Below are 23135 nucleotides of genomic sequence, written 5' to 3' on the forward strand. Positions count from 1 at the left end.
TTTAATCTTCAGACGAAGACAAGGCTGCTATGTGGAGGGGAGCTGAAGATGACTAATATAAATATTGTGTCAGAATTCAGACGGTGTGCTGGACTCCCTTTACATAAAAGCATTAAAAGTTTGCTGTACGGTTTGAGTGTGAGATGATTTCTGTGTGTGATGAGTTTTGTTGTAGTTATGTGTCTGTGTGTCTGTGTGTGTGTATATGCCTGTGCATAAGTGTGTCTTGGTGTCTAGGGAGGGGTTAAAATGAGTCATAGTTTAGTTCACTCATGCTGAACAGATTGAAATGTTTTAACGTTTCCATGGCGATCCAATAGAAAACAGCCACTCTCTGTATGTCTGTGAGGGAGCTGTAGTATGAGTGTGTGTGTGTGTACGTGCCGTAAAAGGTACAAAATCATTAACCACCAGAACTCTATGAGCCTACTGGGGAATGTATCACCAATCCTCTCCCAACTCTGTTTTCCTCTGTTTCTCTCTTTCTCCACCTCCAATCTTCTTCGCTCAACTGTGTGTTAGCTGCCTTCACTGGCAGGCACACTAATATTCCCTCAATATCCAGGAAAGTGCTCCATTTATGGATTTACCTGGGATAATCTGTCATTATCCAGGATACTGATGCATGTAAACATGTAATCCTGTTGATTGTTGGTTTTTGGTTACCATTACCAGTAGTATTTTCCAGCTGAAAGCTGAGGTGACACATATTCTTTAATAGGGTTTATCACCTGAAAGCTGATGTGAACAGCATGCAGTGGGAAGCTCATATCGACCGTCTTTCCCATAAGACATGACAACTACCATCAAAATGTATCTTAAACTTATATAACAAAGAAATTAGTTACAGACACTTCAAAATCAAAATAGCCTAACACAGGTCTAGTGGCCCACTGTGTTTTCATAATTAACAAAATAAGCTATATTATTGATGCATGGCAATGTCATATATATAAACTATTTTATTGCATTTTGGCATATATTACTATAATTGCAGCCAAAAACCCACTTTGGAGCAAAAATGCAAGATTAGTGTCAATGTCGGTGAAGTTCTACTCTATAACAATATAAAACAAAAGCATGCTTCCAAAATGATACAAAAACACATAGTTTGTCACATAGTGCTTTACAAACAACAAAGGACCTAAAAAACAGATGAACACAAGAGAGAACAAACACATCACAAATAGTACTCGCATTTTTTTAAGGACACTTTTTAAGTTTCACTGCACACAGTCAACTTTAATTTTGGAGGTCTTTGTTAGAATACAATTTTAAGATACAAAACCAGATTATATCATCCCCAAAATAATCCTCTGTTTTCCTCTCCATCCTGATCCCAGCATTCTCTTCACCCACGGCTGGTCGTCCCCACAGCAGTGCTTGTACGACATCCCCGGTGTGTCGGCCAACATGATGCGCCTCCTCATCGAGTTCGCCTACACCGGCTCTGTTCCTGTGACCGCAGAGAATGTGGAGGAGCTGTTGGCGGCAGCGGACCAGCTCTTCTTCATGGGTGTCGCACGCGCCTGCTGCCAGTTCCTGGAGGAGCAGCTCTGCCCGCCCTGACCTGAGGCGCAAGGCCTTCCTGTACATCCTGGACCACTTTGAGGAAGCCTCTGAAGAGCTCCTGACGCTCTCTCCGCAGCAGCTGTCGGACATGGCGGATATCCTCCTGCGGGACGATCCCAATGTGAACCAGCAACACGTGGCACACCCTGCCCACCATGCTGCAGCCGCGGGACGACCAGCTGTTCGTGGTCTGAGGCTTCAACGGCGTCTCAACCTCCGTGGCGCACGGACTGCCCAACGTGGCCGAGTACGCCACGCCTTGCGACGCCGTGTTGCTCCCTGGCACCGATGAACAGTCTGGATAGGCCTATTTTTAGCCCAGGCCCCCCCGTCCACCTTGGCATAGACTGGCATTTGTAACATTAATAAATGAAATAAATTTCTCTTTGCATCTAACAGGAGTGGTACTGTTGTTATTCTAATAATTTCTAAGGTTTTTTCAGGTTGTGTGACTCTTTGTTAGCTTTGTGTTGTAAGACAAGAGTTCAAGCCCCCGTAACAGTGAGCATCCACCCTGCTGAAGTGTCCTTGAGCAAGACACTGAATCTCTACCAGCTGCAGTGTGTTGCTCTGTAGCTGAGCCTGACCTCTGACCTCTGACCTTTGACCTCTGACCTCCCTATGGAGGGGGGAAAGAGAAAAAGACAGTTCTCCTTGGGTTGGATCCATAGAGTATCACAAAAAATAAAATGAGTCAATACCGACATATGATATTACTTCTAAATCTCTACGCTGAGAATGGCAGATTAAAATGGCAGAATAAAATTTCCCATTGACACCAGAGGTTAACTAGGAGTGCAAGTGCAAACTTCATACAAATCTCCATAATTGCCTGAACAATTCTCTTGACAAATTTCAATACAATATAATGCACCATTGGTGAGATATGGGTCCAAATAGCATGGACATGAATTTAATTAGTTAATTAGCAATAGTTACAATAATCATCACACATCAACATCAATAGTCCTTTAGGGGTCATCAATGTCCACACCAAATTTGAAAAGATTCTTATAAAAACTGTTCAAGTTATCGCGTTCACACGAAGGATCTGCAGCGGAAGAGGTGGCGGGTGGGGTGAATCCATAATATCCCCGAAATAATTATTTAAGGTAGTTGTGGAAATGATGTGTGATGCTGGGACTACTGAGCTAGATAGGTTTCAGATCCAACGTATTTCAGTGTAGCTGTAAGTAGCTAGCTATATCACTGGCTGGAGAACACAGATAGGCAGGAAATCTGTTTTGTGTTTTTTTTTTCACGAGAACATGGTTATAGGGATGGATAGTCAAGAGCTGGTTATTAAAGATGCATATAAAAAGTCCATCCCGCATATGACCTTAACTAATATGAGCCAGTGTCCGGAACACTGTGTGCATCTAAACATAGTTACCGAAAGTCCACTTCCAAAAACCAGAAAGCACTACTACAATGTCCCTGTATTAAATAAATAATAGCAGTGAAACCTCTTAGAGCAATCTGTGAGTTTTCTGCCATCTCTACAGAAATAGGACCCAGATACTCTGCTGCAAACGACCTGCCATTCCATTCCAGTCCAGCCCAGGCTGCCATGAATAAGAGAACCTCGGATAAACCATTCACTGGTCCCTATAACATACAGCATTGTGAATGAGTGAACAGCCAAAAAAGTATACTAACTAGGTTTTTCAGTGAAGCTGTCCACATTGACAGCATGCATCAGTGAACGCAGCGAGCCAAGGCTTTCTTGCCTCAAAAATCATTTGCATTGTTCATTAAACTTGCAAAGTAAGTTGCAAGTCAGAATTAAGTCAGAATTGGTACAGTTGTCAGAACTGATTAAATATTACTTTTTAGAGTATTAGATTTCAATATTGCATTGTATTATGATAAACTATTACATTTTTCAGTTAGATACTCATTTTCGTGAAAAAAAAGTAAAAACACACAGGAAAAGAGCGCAAATAACGCTAATGCCCACACTGAAAACCAGTTGATTTGTACCTCAGTGAATCTGTTTGGACCACGTCAAGAACTTTTCCAAGGTGATATCATCGGACGTTCACTGGCTCGCAGTGTTAGGAGTCGCCGTAAGACTATCTGAAACTCAACAAACTATACGAATACAGCTGATATCAGGCATAAAACAAGGCCCAAAGATCAAGACCTAAACAGCTGTTGCTTGGATATTTTTTAACCTTTATTCATCCAGGGAGAGTCGAATGAGGTCGCACGCTGTTTCCCAGCATTGCCCTGCTGGGAGCTGCCCAGTACAACCACAGTCTTCTAATGTCGGCCAGTGAACACTCTACTGGAGCAGTTGGGGGTTAAGTGCCTTGATCAAAAAGCTACTGCTTCCCTGGATATTGTTGCAACTACACTGACCAAGTAAAGTCCACGACAGTTTCGAGACTTTCTCATCACACGGTACCATAATTGTACAGTACAAACGCACCAACAGCATGATGAACCGTTTGTCGGAGAATTGTGTGTACGTGTGGGTGTCACATGTGACTGAAAGGAATGAGGCAACAGGCAGGAAATCCATACTGCCGGTTGGGATAAGCCCCCCTCTCTCAGACCAGCATTATCATTCCCAACCTGCCTTTGTCCTGCGACGGACGCATTCTTTCTGCACCAACGACTGCTTCTCCCTCCGGACCTCTGAAACAGTTTCAGCATGCAATACTGAAACTAAACGAAGTGACACTGAACTAGAGACGCTCCCAGGTCTCAACTGCACTTATCATCTGTCGTTGGTTCCATCACCTCCTTCACCAGTAGTGATTGTGCGTGTGCGTTCGTCAATTCATCGTCTAGAAATGCATCTCTAAGAACTGATGAGCATTTCCAAGCACTGACCAAGAACAAAAAAACTATTCTTCTCAGCAGCCAAAATTACATTCCACAGTCCACTATTTATAACGTCCACCGAGTAAGAGAGGATGGGAGGGGTGGAAAGAGAGGTGAGAGAGAGAAAGAGAGATAGAGGCAGAGAGAAAAAGAGACTGAATGCTTGTAATAATAGTGTAAGAGAAGAGTGGGAGAGGTTCCAGTGGGATATTCAGCTGTGAAGCACACAGAGGGGATTCCTCCGTACAATAGACACAGCTTTGTGTGTCTATGTCTACAACAGATAATAGCTCTAGGGAGAAAAAGTGGAAAGATAAAGGTAAAAGGAAGAGGAACAGGGCAGTGCTGTGACCCCCACCCTGCTCAACTCTCGCTCGCCCAGGCATGTTGTTGCCCTTCCCTCTGGATTCACCCAGTCACTGTCCCCACATTCCTCTGACCTGCCCCGTAATGGAGACACAAAAAGGCTACAGGAAGGGGGGCAGAAAGGCTGAGAGGCGGAGGGTAGAGAAAGATTGGGGCAAATGTGACCGTTTCATTGCCTTTCCTAGAAAAAGGGAAGTGGTAGGAACGGTGATGGATGGGGGAGAGAGAGTTATGGCACTGGCAAGTGGGTTAAGTTAGGTGAGGAGAAGATAAAATATGGGCTGAGCCTGCTGAAGATGAAGCCGTAAGAGCTGGCTGTTGTGTGCTTTATGGTGCCTCCAGGGAACAATGTTGCCCGAGAGCCTGAGAACAGAAAACTAAGGCTAAGGGAGGGCTACTTTCTTATTAGTCATTGGTCCTGCCCTAAAATAAAGCAATAACACTATGTTTTGTAACTCTCTCCATTTTACTACACTCTGTCAAGCCGCTGTCTGTCACTCCTCTGGACAGGTATGTAATTACTTTCCACTGGCTGGGAATAGAGCGCCATGTCAAGCACACAAATCGCACAACACAAACACACACACACACACACACACATACCAGTGTGACCCATCATTCAGTATGCATTGCCCAGTTCCAGACAATTACTTTTCATTTCTGTCACTAAAGACCTCTACCTGACCTTCTCCTTGTCAGGGAGATGACAACTGCTGCTTTGAAGCTGCCCTTAAGCACACATCTTTATCAGCTTTAGTGCTTTGGACTTTAAGTAGTGAGGTAATGGAGAAACTGATGAAATGTAAAAAGTGACTCTGAAATGTATGAAAGTTGACTCTAGATCGGTGTTTGAGAGATTTGTATCTGTCCGATGCTATCTGGGGGAGGCGGAGGCGGGGTTTCCATGTGTGTCTAACCATGTCATAGGCCGTCTATCAGTTTTATCAGCCAATCAGGGTCTGCCTCTGCCTGGGCAAGTTGAAGCTGGTCTGTTAATGATGCTTGTTTAGGTTGAGTTGACCCTTCCTAGACAAACACACACACAGACATAAATGAAATCAAGTGCGCTATAAAATATGTGGTGGAGTGGTGCATGACCGCCGACACCGCTCCTTGAGTTTTTTTTTTTCTTAAAGATGAAATAATAAAAAAACAACAGTCGGAGTAAACATGGAAGGCCATCTGTGTGTGCTGTTCAGAGTGAAACTATCTTCGCTGTGGACAGTGATGTACTTCTCAGAATCCAGGACTGGTCAGAGCCAAAACATACTGGCTGTGTACAGAACCATCTGGTCAGCTATCCACACACACTTAACACGCGCGCACATACACACACACACACACACACACGAAGAGAGGCTTCACTCAAATAAAAAACCATGTTGAAATACTTTGGCCAGAATAGCTTAGATACCAGATACTTTATGATGAAAGACGACTTAGCTGTTTTTTTTTTAGGTTTGCTTTTACTTGGACGGCGGTCTGCGTTTGTTTTATTGTTGTTTTGGCTATCCTGTCCATTTGGCCAGTTGTTGTTAGCTTGTTTTGCTGGTAGCTATACTGGGTTGGCAGCATACTCCAACACAGTAGTTTGACACTGACATAGTGCAGAGGAAAGTAAGGGTGTGGAGGTCAGGGTGGTGGATGGGCGTTCACATCTGTCTTCCACTCCAGCGACCCGGGTTCAATTCCCAACTCGTGCCAAGACGTTTTCTTCTGTGAATGAAGTTTTCACTTTCAGCAGAAATCTTCTTATTCAACCATGTGAAAAACCTTACCCTAACCTTAACCAAACTGTTTTAGTTTCCTGAGCTTAACCAAAGCTTTAGTTTACTAAACCTAACTCTAACCAGGGTCCGTATCCTTACCCTAAACAACATTTATCACATTGGTGAATGTTTATATTATTTTTTCTCTATATATTTGTTAACATTAATGATTTTTAGGTTTATCGCTTTCATTTTTATTTAGCCTGCAAAGCACTTTGTAATACTGTTTTGATCTATAAATAAAGGGTATCAGTATTATTTGTATTTTCATCACCATCATCATCATTATTATTATTATTATTATCATAGAGACAAGCAGTGAACAAACCAATATACTGTACTGAGAATTGAAATGTACATATCTGGTTGTATTTAGCTGCACCATCCATATGTCCTGTGTTTTACCCTGTAGATCCCATTATGCAACAGGGGGAGCGTCTGAGGTAAGAAAACACTGATATGTTGTGATAAGAGTGAACTGCTCCTTTAAAAACATGACATGAATTATTTTTGCAGCAGGAATTCCTGAGAGGGTGTGGTTACTGCTGGGTTGTTTGGGACTGGACAAAAACAGGCCATAGTTTTCCATCCATTCATCCATCCACCCACCACGATATTTCCCCCTTCTCCCTCTCTTTTTCTTTCTTTCTTTCTTTGTCTCTGCCTCTCTCCCTCGCTCCACTTGAAGAGGAATTATCTGCCTGTTTCCACTCTCTCTGGGGGGTCGTTCAAACGAGACACAGACGTCACAGTCAGGAAGCCTGATGTGACCTCTGTCAAATCAACTTGATTAAAACAACCGGATTGGCACTGGAATAACATGCGATGAAGGGAAGCTGAAAACACTTTCTCTATGTGATGCTGCTCACCTAAGAACCCATTTCTCAAAACTAACAACAGGGATAAAGAATAGATTTGTACAGTCTAAGGATTGCATGGTGAAGGCTTTTGAGAGAGCGCAAGAGCAAATTTGTTGCCTTTTGAAAAGTCATAAAATTCATTTTATTGTGAGCAGCCATCACAATATTTACTGCGGTACCTCATACTAACATTTAGACTACACCATTAAACATCTCGTCAAAATGCAGTCCCTTAAAAGGATGCAAACAGGGACACACACATGCGCACACACACATTAGCTCCCATCTCAGCTATATGTGTTTGAGTTTGGAGGCGAGCTGCAGGTGGACAGTATGTCTCCATGAAGCCCTGTTGATACATGGTAGTGCTAAAAGTAGCACCGGTAAAGGCCTGGGTGAGCCTCTACTGGAGAGAGATGAGTAAGACCAGAGGAATGCTATATTTCATTCTGACTGGTCTCTTTCCCCAGCTGGACCTATCTTTCTGAGCGAGATCCAGGTGCAAAACTGCAAAAAAACATCCATCTGAAGACGTCATCAAATCTAGTTTGAACCTTAAATCATATGTTTCTTAAAACAAGTGAAAAACATCTGCCAACTGGATGAAATTATTTCACTTGTTTCCGATACAAATCAATCATCATCTTCAAGAATTTTTATGAGAAATTTCTTCTTCTTTTTTTTTTTTGGAGAAAAATATGATTTTAAGATATGAGACTAAAAGACTTAAGATGGATATTTGCAGTGCACTTGCTATATAAGCCTACAGCAAATGCATAGCTTAAACACATGCATGTACATGCATATGCAAAGACACACACTCACTTTCACACACACATACACAAAAACAGCCTGTTCCACATATGGACAAACACATCAAAACACTAATGTAGACCCAACCCCTCTTTGAATCCCTCTACTATCTAAGATCTCTATAACTATCCATTCAAATCTTTGGTCACAGATAGGAGATAAACTGTAAACACCTCCTCCATGGTTTCATTGTTGAATATATTCACTCTTTAGAGAAGACTGTCACCCATGACTGAACCCACAGAGAGCGAGGCTCACTGACCGAACAGATGTGATCTCATCTCCGTCAGCTCCTCTCATTTCTCCATATCTGCTGCTTTCATCAGCCGTGTCCCTTCACGGGAATTGGCTGTGACTGTGCTACAACATAAAGGTGGTGCACTGAATTATAGAGGAATGTGAAGAGAGGCTGATGTAATATTGCGAGCACAACATAATCATTACAAACATAATATCTTTCCACAATAATATGTATCTGGGCTCTGCCCCAATATTTCAACTATTTTCACCCCTTCTGTGAGTGGGTTGATAATTTGATTACATGGACGACACCAGGGTCTTCTGAATTCTTCTAACTCAACCACCTTTTTAGGGAAGTGAAAAAATCCCTCAGGGAAGACTGCATTTTCTTAAGAGAAGTAGTTTGAATTAAGTTTTGGGTGAGAGAAAAAGTTCATCAAAAAGCTATGGAATCAAGCATGGTTGCTCTGTGTCTTTCAGGGATTAGCGTGACTGTCTTCTTTAAAAGGAGGAAACATGCTTAATCCAGAACAGTGGAAAAACATACTGAAGAAGGGCATGGGGCCCCCTACTTCATTATATTAAGTGATCCCTTAAGACCATAAAAAGCCAACTGGTACAAACACCGGGTGGCTGATGACAGTAAAAAGATGGTGGCTAACAATCATGTAGCGGAGGCTCTCTCTTTAAAATAAACACCGGATAAGGTCACCGTCATTAAAACACACTCAGCCGTAGTGAGACGACATTGTGCACCGCACAACTTGACAGATGGTTGGGAACAACACATACAAGCTAGAGGTTGGAAAAGTGGGCTTGTGACCGGACAGTCGCCGGTTCAAATCCCCAAACCAGGTGGGAAAATGTGCTTGGGGAAAGTGAATGAGTAACGCTCTCCCCTCCCACAACAACTACGTGTCAAGGTGCTCTTGAGCAAGGCACTGTTGAACACACATTATTTCTTTTCTCATGCATGCAATACCAAGGAGGCAGAAAAAGATTGGCACCATTTTGCAGGGCAGATATTGTGAAGGTGAGGGAAACATAATGTGAAGAAAAGTAAAACTAAAAGGGGAAGATGATAAGAGAGAGAGAGGAGGAGGAAGATGAGAGGAGAAAGAGGAGGACACACAGAGAGGATGTTCTGGTAATTTGGACAGTACTGTAGTTTGGAGCAGATAGGAGCAGGCTAGTCCAAATGGCCGTCCAGCATATGGTCCATCTCAGTGGGACATTCAGTCCTCAACCACAGCGCCTCCCTAAATATTTGGTTTCCTCTTGTCCTCTACACCCCCACACACAGACTGCTGATCTCTCCATCTACAAAGGAAATGACAGAAATGAGAGGCAAAGAAAAAAGCAAATAATAGCTGAAAAGATGATGATTTTTAATGACACGCGAGTGAGGAAAAGACTCAAAAGTCTCTCTCTAGATCCTAGTGGGTGTGGGCGTGCACGTATGCATCAGCACAACTGTGAATCAGGGTGTTAAATGGTGTGTTGAAACAGATAATCCCTGGACATAACGTCATGTAAATTACCACTTCTCTCCCAAGGCCCGGCCTTGCCAAAACACAGCGTCACAGCAGTCAACATGGGTGAATTCATTAAACATTACATCTTTCATGGAAACACTGAATCAGAATCCCCGAAGAATTCACCTCACCATTTTATAGAGTGTGAACTGCAAATAGAAGGATATGAAATAAAGGAGAGCTACATAAATATTCTGAAGTGGAGTTTGTAGAGTCGAGTCTGGCATACTGCTGTCCATGTTATAGAAGAAACTGGCTACACAGTGAGCCATCGTTTTGTCTCTCTTTCTATCCCTTCGTCCCTCATCACTTCTTACAGGCTTGTTCTACACAGGCATAGGGCCTTTGCCTTCCAATGGCAATTTGTGAGATAGGAAGAGTGAGAGAGCAAGTTAGAGAGACACAAACAGAGAGAGAGGAGATGTTTATGCCCCATTTGTTTGAGATTGTGGATGATATAAATCCTACCCACTTGAATTGCTGTTTTGACACAAAGGCCTACAGTAAGTCTGCACACTCATGGACAGTCAACATTACCTTTTATGTTGCCCTTAGAATGAGAGGAGTAGTTAGACTGTGTTGCCATCTAGTGGTATCTGACTGTTATATGCTTCCATAAATAATAAGAGGTGGCAACAGATACACTAGAATGATTCTGAATCCTATTCTCTTATAATAATGATGATCTACAGTTATAAAGCGCTTTAAGAAGAAGAAAAAAACAGATAAAATTGAAGTCAAAAGAAATGAAAGCAAGGTAAGAAATATAGAAGCAAGGCACATAAAAGTAAACCATAAAATGGAATTAACAAACAATTAATAAAAGGTCATTACATAAAAGTAAGTCTATGAGTTTTAAGAAGAGAAGAAGTTCCTCAGACAGATCGCTCCAAAAGCTGCATTTCAATGACCATTCCTCAACATCTGTCTTTCTCAACATTTCACCACCAATCTCCTGCTTTTGTTCCACATCTCCCACACCTTTCCATGCCTTCTCCAGCCCCGGTCCCATCCTCTCAGTCCCGTCCTCAGACCGCAGAGCCAGACCACCTGTGATGCATCATATTGGGGTCAGAAGTTTAGGGGAAAACCAATCCTCCCGTGGGAGGGGGCCAGAAAAGTGCAGGGAGCTATTTAAAGGCGTCTCGATAATGAACAGGCATGGGCGGAATCCTGGAGCCATGTTCCCTTTCAACATAAACACACGCACCATGACACCCCCCCACCCCCACCCCACCCCTTCAACAGTCTTAATAGATGCTCCCAGCTGTAACTCTCCCAGTCTTTCTAGTATCAGAGAGGGAGGGGGCAAAAGTGTGCGTGTTACAAGTTATGCTTCTCTTATGCTTCTCTTATTTCCTCAGATGCCATGGGATGATTTCAAAGTGGCCCACTGCAAAGACAGATGTCAATCTTAACAAGTCATTTAGTTTAGTATTGAATCTTAAAATCTTACTTTCCTTACAAGTGAAAAGATCAGACAATATTTGAGATAATTTCACTTGTTTCCAATGCAGTTTAACCTACAGTTTCAACAGTCTTGAAACAAATGACAGATCACTCCACCAGTATCAAGGATTCAAGAAAATTCCCAAGAATTCTAGAAACCAAGTTGATTTGCACTGAAAACAAGTTAAAGGATCTCGTCTAAAATGTTAAAGAGATTTTAAGACTACAGTAAATGAGTTGCTAAGGTAATACATATATTTTATGCAGTACCTTTGCTCATTTGCACAATATTAACCATCAAGGCAAAATCAGAATTCACATAATGGAAACTGGTTTTGGAATTGTAGGCAGAAAATACAGGAACCAGGTGTTCATTGTAAGCCTTTGAGGTCCATGTTGGCAGGTCCTTCATCTCTCTTGGGCAGACAACAGCCAGGCTGCTGTGGCTCCTCTTTCTCTCTGCCTAGTGTTTATTAATAAACAGATTCGGCGTAGTCATGGTCACATAGCTACACACTGCCTGTGAGAGCGGAGGCTGGGTCAACTCACTCCACCCCGCCTCTCTCACTTCGTCTCCACACACTCCTCCCGCTCATTCTCTGCCACTCGCTTTGTCGTTCAAACCGCAAGTACCACTTCATAGTTTCATCCCCTGGATACTGTGTGCGGACAGAGGAGGCAGGGATATATGCTCAAAGGTAAGTCTGATGTTTGATATTGACCAAAGATGGTGTGGGATAATGACAGTTGTTCTGATAAAGTTCGCATGGAAAAGACTGAACAAAAGGCTAAAACACAAACTATTCTTCTAGCTCTTAAATGTCAACCTTGAAGAATGTGGAACTAATTTAACAATCAAAAGTACGAATAATAAGTTGAAATTGAACAAAAAGATGTCCGGTTGATCTTTAAATGAAACAAGAAAAGTTTGTAATACTCGTCAAATGTAGGCCAGTGCTCTCTTTGGGTGTTGGAGGGACTGGAGGAATGTGCCCTGTGCCCACGGCTGCCCTCCAGCAGGACAGCTGGTCACTGTCATGTCCTCCCCAGGGCCAGGGACAACGTCCAATTTGGCACTGGTAATACTTGTGAGACAAAATAGACAGAACCAAAAAGAGAAAGAAGTTAGAGGCTCCTTCAGTCTGAAGAATCAACAGTTTTTTTTCCATGTGATCTAACCCGGTTCAATATACAGTCGAGCTGCATCTTGAATTTCAGTGAAGGCGGCGCTGGCCAGGAAAAAGGAGCATCAAACAGCAACTATCACATGAATGTCACAGCAGTCTTCCCTGCCCTTTCTGCATTACTAATTGCTGTCTGATGACACTATTGGGTCAGTTTGATCAGTTTACTCTCAGAGAGTTTCTGGCCAGCCTTGGCGAACACTTCAAGGGGTGAAATTACAGCTGCATTATTCACCAGTGGAGAGTATGAATGCCCCATCCACTGGTACAGTGACATGTTATGATAATGTACTCACTAATGTAATCTGTGTAATGCCACTTGTTGAAGCAAGCCGTTTATGTGTGTTTATATTAGCTGTGTTACAGTGTTTGTGTGAATGCCATAGAGTACATGGTGTGTGTGTGTGTGTGTGTGTGTGTGTGTGTGTGTGTGTGTGAGACCATGGCCCAGCTGTCAGTTGGTCCCTATGAGGCTTCCAGGCTAGGGGGCAGCTGCAATGAGTAGCATTCCTCCTGCTGAACTGCCCCCCTTACCCCTCTCGTCATCCCCCATGTGCTAACGACATCAACATACCTTACAGAGAGGTCTGGGCAAAACATTAATCCAACTCCTCCACTGACATGTCATCACAGGCCAGGCCTAGTATTTGTGAAATTCAACAGCAGTGCCAACAACCAAAGATATCACATGTGTTTAATATAAATCAGGTCGGCTGTCTAACATGTTCATCTGCTTTTGTCAAAGGACGGGTCTTGGTTGTAAAGGAGCTTGTTATTTCAATCGGACAAGTGGCTACATGAATAAAGGATAAACTGATGGAGGACGACAACGTATCATCATCCGGGTTTGAGCCTCTCTTCATCCAGGAAGAGGATGGGGAGCAGGACAGAGACGTGATGGGAGAGAGAGTAGAGTGCAACACAACACAATCTGGACTCACCTTCGCAGGAACGCAGCTGAATCAGTCAGCTCCAATTCAGCCATACTTACAGGAGATGGATGACTTATTGAAGAGCTGCGAGGAGCTTACTGGAGTTCCCTTTGGCTCTCACTTCTCACCCAGTTACGCAGACACAAGCCTGAGTGGATCGACTCAAGGTCAACTGAAAGAGTATGTTATGATGGACCGATATAGAGAAACAAGTATATCACCCCAACCATATCTTTCTACGACCTACATTGACACTCGAATGGATAGGGCAGGACCAGAGGAGCAGCAGCAGCAGGACTTGGGCTCCATCATCAACAGGTATGGAGGTACAGCAGGAGTTTCTCCCCAAACAGAAATGTCCCTCACCTCAGCAGGCACCGCACTGAGTGGAACCATGGTGGAGTACCAGGGCCAGTTGCTGGGGATGCTGGCCATGCTAGAGAGCTGTATGGAAGAGGCTGGCATGGACTTTGACCCACAAGAGTGGGCTACAGATGCAAACCAAGAGTATGTACACATCAGTCAAAATCCTAGTCTTTATAGGGCCACAACACTGGGGCCCATGGGAGGGAGGACAGAGAGGTTCGAGACCCAGTCAGTGCCACTCCAGTCCTGGGCTGGTCAGCCCATTCAGGGGGCTACAGAGAAAGGATCCATGGAGAGCCGAGATGGGGTAACGCTGGGTTCAGCTACAAAGGGAAGCCCACAAAAGTCCTGGCTTAGCCGTGAGGACATGGGTGGTATCTCAGTGGAAAGACTGGAAAGGTCAGGGACTGAAACTGGGGTTTGCATGGATTTCAAAGTAGATGAGGGGGTTCTTGAGCCTCAGTTAATGCTTTCAGAGCCATCAATGCCCATGAGGAATACACAAAATGAAACAGGATACTGTGAAGGGACACACACAAGAGGAGACATATCTAGCATGGATGTGGGAGACACTGGATTGCCTGCTGAAGGAAGTCCAGAGCTAAAGATGGAAGTGACTGATCCGAGATCTGGCATGGATGAACTAGAGGCTTTGGGGTCTCGGCTGGAGGAGTGTATAGAGGAGGTACAGCACTTGGAGAGGAAGAGGGAGGAACTGCTGGTGGAAGTGCTGGATCTGAGAGGGGAGAAAGAGGAGAGAGAGGAAGCAGAGGGGAGCATGGAAGAGAAGGAGGAGAAAGGGGAGACAGAGGAGAGAATGGAGAGGAAAGTGGCAGAGCTGATGGAGGCACTAAAGAGGGAGGCCGAGGTGAGGAGGGAGGAGAGGCAGAGGGAGGTGCAGAGCCTGAGGGAACAGAGGGCAGAGGAGGAGAGGAGGGTGTGGAAGGTGAACGTGGAGAGACAGGGGCTGCAGGAGGAGGCTAGGAGGCTGAAGAGGAGGCTGTTCACCATGGCTAGGGACTGCGCTCACAGCCAGGCCGCCCTGACCACCCAGCAGCGTGAGGTGGAGCTGTTCAAGAGAGAAGAGGTAGGAGAGCGATGAAGCTTTTTCTGCAACTTTCAAGAACCCCTCTATAACCTAGTTAGCACTTCAAAGCAAATCCCCACATAAAAATCACCCATTTTCCATCCCTGTCTTCTTCTTCCCATGTTCCAGGAGAAGCTGGAGTCCCTGGTGCTCCAGCTGACGGAGGAGGGCTCCCAACTCCGCTCAGCCCAGCAACAGCAGCTCTCAAGCCTGAAGGAAGAGCTTCATGCCCAGGGCTCCAGCCAGACCTCCAACACCCAGGAGATCACCCAGGAGATGACCCAGTGCAAGAGGCACTCCTGTGGGGACATCCAGCAGTATCTGCAGGGTGGGCTGAAGGCGCTGGAGGAAAGGTGCTGTTATTATCTGAGTTCTGGTCTTGCCTGACTGAAAATCTTAATTCACTTCCTTAAATCATAAGTGAAGTATATACCGAGTCATTCTGAAACATGTAATTTTAAAATTTCATTCCCTACACTTGACAACAGGTATTTCCTTGTTGGTGATGTAAGAATTCAAAGTTTTGACAAATCGGGGTCCTGTCACACACCGAGTTCCAAAGTAGTATTTATCATTTGAAAGCTGGTGTGAATGGTATTTCCAAAAAAAAGAAAGCTCACATCTACAGTATTTCCCATATAATGTGAATACAGGATTGGAAACTGACAACAAATATTAAGGGAAATCGGCACTTATGATCTCATACTACAGTTTTGGCTGGAAACACATTTGAATTGTCAATGGTCCCTATGGCCCAGGTATGAGCCCATGTTGCTGACCCTGCTGAAGAGGAGGGAGATAATAGCCGCAGCCTTGGTGAAGGCCAGAGAGCAGGCCCAGGAGCTGAAGGTCCAGCTGGGACCATTGAGGGAGGAGAGCCAGAGGCTGGGGCTCCAGAGGGCCTGTTTGGAGGAGAGACTCAAACTAATGCACATACAGAGGAAAGAGGATGTGGGGCAATATAAGGTAAGCAAGACACTGTTCTATAGCTGACCCTGACCTTTGAGGGAGAAAAGGGAATTTCCCAACAGGCAACAATTAAGTATTAAGTATTATGTTATTAAAAGGCAGTATCATTTTGGTAAGTATTTAGTTATTTGTCTGTCAGTTTATGAAGCCACTAAAGCATTGAAACCCTTACAGGAGACAGTGTATTTTCTGGAGGAGCGCAGCAGAGAGCTGAAGACAGAGCTAAAGGTTCAGAAGAGGAAAATGAATGAGATGGAAGAACTCAAGAACAGCCTTACCAAACAACTCCTACTTTACAAGTAAGACATCCGGACTGCATCATTCAAAATAGTCCATACTTTATCAGATGACTCAAAAATATAAAGAGCTTTTATAATATATAGGCTAAGGCCCTAATTAAAGCATTCTTCTTACAGGGCTGCCATTGAGGACCACAACAAGTGTGACCATAGGGAGGAGAAAACATGACTGCATGCTCTTCCTGATGTCAATCAAATGGAGTTCTGTGGTTAATTTAGTAACAAGATGAGGATTATTTTCTTATTTTATCTAGGGCATAGAGAGCTCCAGAGGTTCAATGGATGCACTTTGGACACATCACTTTTGGATGCAAAAAAAAATAAATTCCACAACACTGATTTCTGGAAGTGTCTGTAAAGATGAACCAGACTGCTGCTTGTAGAAAGGGTTTTGTTATGAATAAAGGGTTTATGCTTTCATTGTAACCTGAGTGCTGCTGATGAGTTAATAACTGAGTAAGAGAGCAGAGACAGGTTGGTGTACTTATAAGGGCAATGTTGCTGGAAATCTAAACAGTGGGACAGAGTAATAGAGTGAGAGTAAGCTCAGGGGACAGAAAAGGATGAAGACGTCACACCAGACTGAACATAATAAAGGTCTGAGCAAATCCTGCGTGATGAGGTATATCTAAACTTCTCAGGACCAAGTGGTTATTTAAAAATACTTCCAAGCTTAGCAAGACACTTTGAACTTAGTAGGTACTGAGAAATGTTATGAAAAGGAATGAACTGTGCACACAAAGATTAATGGAAAAAAACATTTTTATTAAGAATGCACTCACTGTACAATTGCAAAATATTCAACATAGAAAAAGTTCCAACTACTAATAATCTACATGACGACAACAACATTTAGATGACAAAGATACGACTACGGTGAGGTGGGACCAAAAATACATTTTTCAAAATACAGATTCAATCAAAAAATTGTATTTCACTTTTGACTTGACAGATCAAAATTATATTTAAAAAAAAAATGGTTTCATTAACTTTGCAGAAAAGGCTGGTGTGAAAAGTCCAGAACAATTAGGTGGTGATCAGACTGAAGCAATGAAAATGTGAGGCGCATTTTGGACCATACGGTAGCAAGTGGACTACCTCTCGACCTACCAGACTACCTGCAACTGTTGCTATGCTACAACAAAAATCCCTAGCAAGCACTGTTTGTTGAAGTTGGATTGCATTCAACTTCAAACGTGTTGTGCTCTGCAATGCTCCCAACGTGTGTGAGGTGAATTGTTTACATTCTAAAATCATGAAAAACAGCAGAGAGATATGCATCCACACCTCTGCTTTGGGCTTTCAGTATGATCACCACCATAGTATCTATAAAGGCAATTTATATAGACCAAGCACCTTTTATAATGCAGTACAAAAAACAGATGTGGGTGAAACTTGTCAGGCAATAAATTAGTTATTTCAACCTATAAAGGAGAGTTCTTCATAGTAAGTATTCCAAAAGGGACTGGGGCTAAAGATGAATATGTCCTCACCTCTCCTGCGTTCCTTCATTCACGTTGATTTGAGACTAACTGCCCCAGCAGTAAAGAAGAGCTGGTTGTGAAGAAGTAGTTGAGTGTGATGGCCTTTTGGCAGTATGTGATGAGGTTGTAGAGTCAGAGGTATAGGAGACAGAGGCGTTATGCTGTGGCTTCAGGGTCTGTGGAACCCTCAGGATCTTCATCGTTGTAGATGTTCTCTGCCTACAAGGAGAATCAGCATGTGAGACATTCACCCATGTACTGCCAGAACTGTTAGAAGTACATGTCAATTACAATAAGGCATTTTTTGATCCCTGGAGCTGGACAGCCAAAAAAAGATGAGGAACTCTCATTTGCTGCCAGTCAAAGTTTACATAGAAAACAGTACAGAATGACTAACTGCTACCTTTTTTTGGTATCTACTGGAGCCCAGTGTTATAGAGGACAATGTGTTATACAGTAAATCAAGTTAACACACAACTGGGTTAGTAAACTTACCATTCTCTCTCCTTCTCTCTCCCTTCTCCTCACTGTGCTTTGAATAAGGGCTCTACAGATGTGGCTAGCCTTGTTGACTCAGAAGTGGGCACTCAAACAGTTACATCAAAGATCGAGCTTGGGTGGGATTTTTTCCATTACAATCAGTGGTTGAAATGTCGGGGAACTTTTCACTACACATTTCTTGTTGCCTGCTCTGATCCACAGGCTGTTGTATTATCCCCCATAAAAGAGACAGGGACTCCTGAGAGGAGAGGCACCTGTTGTCTGTGACCTTAACATGTTGCTGTTGCATGATTGACATCATCTCATTTTACTTCAAAAATAAATTATTCCCTCTGAGACATTACACACACAAGGGAGGAAATGTCATCTCTACCTGCCCATACCCAACATGCCTGCTTGAGGTGTATTCTTGTCTCACCATTTGCCAGACTTGCATAATGTTGTCTTCAGACACCGAGCAGATGACCCAGGGCTCGTTAGGGTTCCAGGAGAAGTCAGAGATCTTGGCTGTGTGACCTCCATGGATGAACTGGTAGAGAGGAGGAAAGCCATCACTGTCATTTATATAATTTATATAATTTATAATGATATAAGATGTGTTACCAGTATTGAACAAACTCTAATGACTGCAAATTGTGCATCCACTCAACTAGACTGAAAAGTTCAGCAGACATCAATAAAACTTACCAGCAGCTCAGGGGGGCCGTCCTCTGTGTCTTCTGGTGATTGCTCCTCACCAATTTTACTACAAACACAGATAGAAGAGTTACACCAGGTTTACCAAACAATATTATAATACAAGACTACTGCCTGGTTGTTTACCTGAGGTCCCAGACGTTGAGGCGTCGGTCTGTTCCACTGGATGCCAGGATGGTCTCATTATGGGGTGACCACTGGACCTGGAACAGCCAATCAGAGAGCTCAAGTCAGATCGCCGTGAATACTGATAGGGTTGCACAACATTGATAAAACACCTCAACATAATATTGGATTTTTGTTTGCTAAATGAATTTCAGTGTTCATGTGTGGGCTGGGGGTATTAATGCTTAGGATTTGCTCATTTTTAATACTACAAACATTTAGCAATAACTTGATTTGTTGGTCAGGGATTCTTCACAGCACCAGAACATCTTGTTTGCCTGGAACCTTATGATAACCTTATGATAACCTGTTGTCATTTGGTCATTGCACTAGGCAATATTGCGATTTAATTTGTCCTTTTCCCTTTCAATTAATTGTACAGATTTAAACACAATGGATCCTGCTATCGTCATTTCAAGAAAACATCCAGTGTGAGAAATCTCTTACCTGGAAAATTTCGTCCTTGTGCGACTCAAAGGAGTGCAGCTTCAGTTTCAGGTTCCTCAGGTCCCAAAGGGCCACAGTCTGGGAAGAGGAGAGAAATGTTACACATACCTTTCAGGTTCTCTTTATCTGTGCAATTACACTGCAGAAATAAAGCAGTGACATTATCAGAGGTATTTATTAAGTTAAGGAGTTACACCGTACACTAGATATAGCGGAGTTAAGCCCCACACTGAAACTGAATGAAGGTCAATGAACATGGTGGTGGAGTATTGCATTACCTTGTCCGCGGAGCCACTGGCAAGGATGAACTCGCTGTATGGGTTGAAGGACAGACAGTTGACCTCTGCTGTGTGGGCGTCCACTGCGTGGCTGGGCTTGGAGGTGTTGTTAGAACGAGTGTCCCAGCTGAGAGGGAAAGGAGAGAGATGTAGGGTGATGGTCATTCACTGACCCATTTGAAAAGTGACAGATGCATATGAACTGGGCAAAATGATATTATTTGGAAGAATTATTCAGATGCATAGTTTCATCCGCTCGTTTAGACTTCACTGCTATTTATTTTCAAGCGTCTTACATCATGAGTTTCTGGTCATCTGCTACGGATCCGAAGAGGGACTCGTGGAGCAGGTGCCAGGAGACGTCTTCCACCACGGCTGTGTGGCCGGTGAAGATGGTCTTAGCATCCACTACCTTCCCCTCTTTTGGCACTGCGCTGATGTCCCACAGACAGATTGTCTACAGATGAGAAAAAAGTGACCATCAATATTTCAAATCTCAAGTCACACATATGTTCATTTCTCAATTTCATGAGACATGGCATGAATATATTGTTAGGAATACATGCTACTAATTTGGCAGCACTGTAGAAGCCTCAAAAGAGGGGGGAAGAGGATAAATGACAATATTTCTACAATTAAATGGGAATCTTTTCTTACATGGTCATCAGAGGCACTGAGCAGGCAGCCGGAGACATTTGGATTCCAGGAGAGACCGTAGCCTTCTTTCTGATGGCCTCTGAGACGCAGGTCAGGGCGACACTCTCCAGACACATCTGTGGACGAAAAGGAACAAAATACATATCGTCTATTTATGTTCACAGTATAAACAAAAGCAGGTACACATTAATTAGGGGGAGTTTTCTGTGGGCTGACTGTACCATTAGCATACTCTACTTTCAAAACATGCATTCAACAACATGCCATCTTTAGCAGTGTCTTGTGTGTATTCTATGTACCAGGCTTGGAGGGGTGCTTGGTGTAGTCAAAGACCAGCACATCTGAGGTGGGGGTCTTGGTGGCGATGATGCAGGGGTTCTGGGGCATGTAGCGGGCACGGTTCACCTCTCCTTCATGGTTGATCTTGATTTCAATCTCGATCTTGCCGCTCACTGAGCCGAAGCCTCCAAACTCTGCAGGGAAAATAAAAGGGGACCTGTTTGTACACATGGAATATGGGGGCAATACATATCTTTCTGGCTTCAGCCACTTGATTAAGACTAAAATAAGGTTGTTCTACAATGTTATGAATTGATCCAGGTAATTTTTTTAAATTTTTTTACATCATGCTGTTTCTGATGCATTTCATTATTTACAGAATTGTGAGGCGGTAATAAAGATACTTATGAGAAGAGTAAGTTAGGCCAAACACTAAAACACTGAATGAAATGTGAAGAGGATTTAACTTAAACTCAGGAACAGGAACCAGGTGTTAACCAGGTTGTGCATACTCTGATTATGACTTTAATACAATTAAGATAATCAGATGAAGGCGTTTACATGACAATTTCAATAGTCATTGTCTTAATGGGTTAAGACTGAAGTATTAGCGTGGACCTGCTTTATGAAGATGCTAGGCTACTGATCATTCAACTCTCCTGGTCAATCCCACAGAGCAATGTATACCCAGCGTTTTCCAAAATTATTCTAATATCTTTGAATAGACATTGCTGTTTAGACTTTTTGCACTGTGGGACAGCTGATAACATCAAAACAGCAGGCTGCCATTTTTGAGAACAGGGTCCATTAGAAGTGAGTGTGAATCTGGATGCCAGTCTGCCTGTCTTAATGTGCATGACATTCACTTATCTATCAAGGGACTGCATTCTTCTCCCACCTCCTTTTTCACTGTCATAATGTGAGGCATCAAATTGGGCATCGTCGTTGGGCAGCTGGACGCTGGCAATAACCAGGTGATTCTGCTCATCAGATGTATGAGTGCCCAACACCAGCCGGTGCACACTGAAATCCTTCCCCTCTGGCCTGGGAAGGAACAAAAAATAGTGTTTAACATTCACATCATTATGACTGATGCAATCAACTGAATGTGCATTTGAGTGTGCATATGGAAGAGAAATATTGTAAGCCCAGTGTGTGAATGTGTGTACCTAGAGACGTCAGGCAGCCACTGAGCTGTGAGGCTGGGCCATTCTAAAGCGTGGGTCATAACCAGGTCATACAGGAAGGGAGTGTTTTTCTTCCAGATCTTATACTCCTCATTTATCACCCTCTCCTCAACCGCATCATCAAATGCACCTGCTGAGAGAGAGAAGACAGAGAGAGCTCAGACCCAGTGATGCAAAACACTGTATGCAATACGTAAAGAGATCCCCCGAGAATTTCAGTTTTGTTTAGTGTCTTTAATTGTCACTTGCTAGCCTTGCCCATTCGTTTCAAGGATTATGCTATCAATGCCATTTTTGTTGGTGCGGTGCCAACTAAAGTTCAGACCGTAAGTATTTCCCATCAATGGTCACGACATTAAGGTCGGTCAGGATGCTCAATCAATACATGTCAGTAGCTGTCTAAAACTGCTATATTATGGTTAGCCCGTCCCCGCAACTGGTAACGTTACTTAAACTAATTGTCTGACCTTTCTAATAATACAGCATGTGGAGCAAGATTTTGAATTGGTATGGTCTGGTAACCATCGCGTCCCTGGTAGTTGCTAGCATGTTTATGCTTTAGCTAGCATGTCAACGTATTTGCTATAGAAGACAGGCACAGCGTTAGCTAACGCTACGGCCAAATTAGCTACTGAAGCGTGGATAACACCAACAGCTAGCAAACGTTGCCCTATGAAAAACACACACACTGTAATCGGGGACTAAGACAATTACTACGCAAACAATGGAAATTGACCCGGCTTGTGTTTGCATGAGTAACAAGAAGGTTGGCTCGAGAGACGTGGTGGCTTCTTGCTAGCTAAGCTAGCCGGCTAGCTACAACATATCAGTAGCGTTAAATGTCGCCAAAAAGAACAAAAGTGTTCGATGCGTTTACTTTACCTTCCTTTTCTGTCATTGTAGCTAGGGTAAGCAGCTGATAGACCACGGAAAAATGTAATGTTAACTGAGATGCGGAGCCCGGCAGCTTCGTCTCAGGTCCCCCTGCCTTGTGACAACCTTCCCTGCAACTGTTTAAAGAACAGGCTAAACTAAGCTAAGCTAACTGGCTAGCCAGCCGGCTGAGAGACGTGGGTTTGTTCCTGTTCGCGCGCTCTGTACAAGCGAGGGAGCATCCTTCTACCAATCAGAAAAGCAGAACCACGACTCCTGTAGTTCAGCGGTTTAA

At 43.4% G+C, this 23135-nt stretch overlaps 2 protein-coding genes across 3 annotated transcripts; one reads left to right on the top strand and one right to left on the bottom strand.

Annotated features, from left to right (window-relative positions):
• Nucleotides 1-12052: 12052 nt before the first annotated feature.
• Nucleotides 12053-16574, top strand: sync (syncoilin, intermediate filament protein). Its single transcript, XM_071894848.2, has 6 exons — nucleotides 12053-12134; nucleotides 13366-15005; nucleotides 15135-15358; nucleotides 15764-15971; nucleotides 16149-16273; nucleotides 16391-16574. Exons 2-6 carry the CDS (start codon nucleotides 13437-13439, stop codon nucleotides 16440-16442), a joined length of 2178 nt encoding a protein of 725 aa, XP_071750949.2. The 5' UTR covers nucleotides 12053-12134; nucleotides 13366-13436; the 3' UTR covers nucleotides 16443-16574.
• A 469-nt stretch (nucleotides 16575-17043) lies between these two features.
• On the bottom strand, nucleotides 17044-22986 carry rbbp4 (retinoblastoma binding protein 4). Of its 2 annotated transcripts, none has more exons than XM_078290379.1 (12): nucleotides 22850-22986; nucleotides 21950-22097; nucleotides 21679-21824; nucleotides 20801-20974; nucleotides 20502-20617; nucleotides 20141-20301; nucleotides 19845-19971; nucleotides 19567-19644; nucleotides 19081-19157; nucleotides 18946-19003; nucleotides 18677-18787; nucleotides 17044-17976 (listed from the first exon to the last, which is right to left on the bottom strand). In XM_078290379.1, the coding sequence occupies exons 1-12, from the start codon at nucleotides 22863-22865 to the stop codon at nucleotides 17914-17916; spliced, it is 1275 nt and encodes a 424-aa protein (XP_078146505.1). In that variant the 5' UTR covers nucleotides 22866-22986; the 3' UTR covers nucleotides 17044-17913. The 2 variants fall into 2 exon arrangements, with proteins under 2 accessions (XP_078146505.1, XP_071750944.1); XM_071894843.2 differs by having other exon boundaries at nucleotides 21950-22100.
• Between the last annotated feature and the right edge of the window lie 149 nt (nucleotides 22987-23135).

The sequence above is a fragment of the Centroberyx gerrardi genome, chromosome 19 (genome assembly GCF_048128805.1).
Source record: "Centroberyx gerrardi isolate f3 chromosome 19, fCenGer3.hap1.cur.20231027, whole genome shotgun sequence".
Taxonomy (NCBI): domain Eukaryota; kingdom Metazoa; phylum Chordata; class Actinopteri; order Beryciformes; family Berycidae; genus Centroberyx; species Centroberyx gerrardi.

What these genes read in the sequence shown, in the direction of transcription:
- sync (XM_071894848.2), top strand. Translation starts at nt 13,437, where the DNA reads ATGGAGGACGACAACGTATCATCATCCGGGTTTGAGCCTCTCTTCATC. An exon ending in CTGAAGGCGCTGGAGGAAAG is followed by an intron (nt 15,359 to 15,763) that starts GTGCTGTTATTA and finishes CCTATGGCCCAG; the next exon opens with GTATGAGCCCATGTTGCTGA. An exon ending in AAACAACTCCTACTTTACAA is followed by an intron (nt 16,274 to 16,390) that starts GTAAGACATCCG and finishes TTCTTCTTACAG; the next exon opens with GGCTGCCATTGAGGACCACA.
- rbbp4 (XM_071894843.2), bottom strand. An exon ending in TCAGTGCCTCTGATGACCAT is followed by an intron (nt 20,302 to 20,501) that starts GTAAGAAAAGAT and finishes TCTCATCTGTAG; the next exon opens with ACAATCTGTCTGTGGGACAT. An exon ending in GATGACCAGAAACTCATGAT is followed by an intron (nt 19,972 to 20,140) that starts GTAAGACGCTTG and finishes TTTCCCTCTCAG; the next exon opens with CTGGGACACTCGTTCTAACA.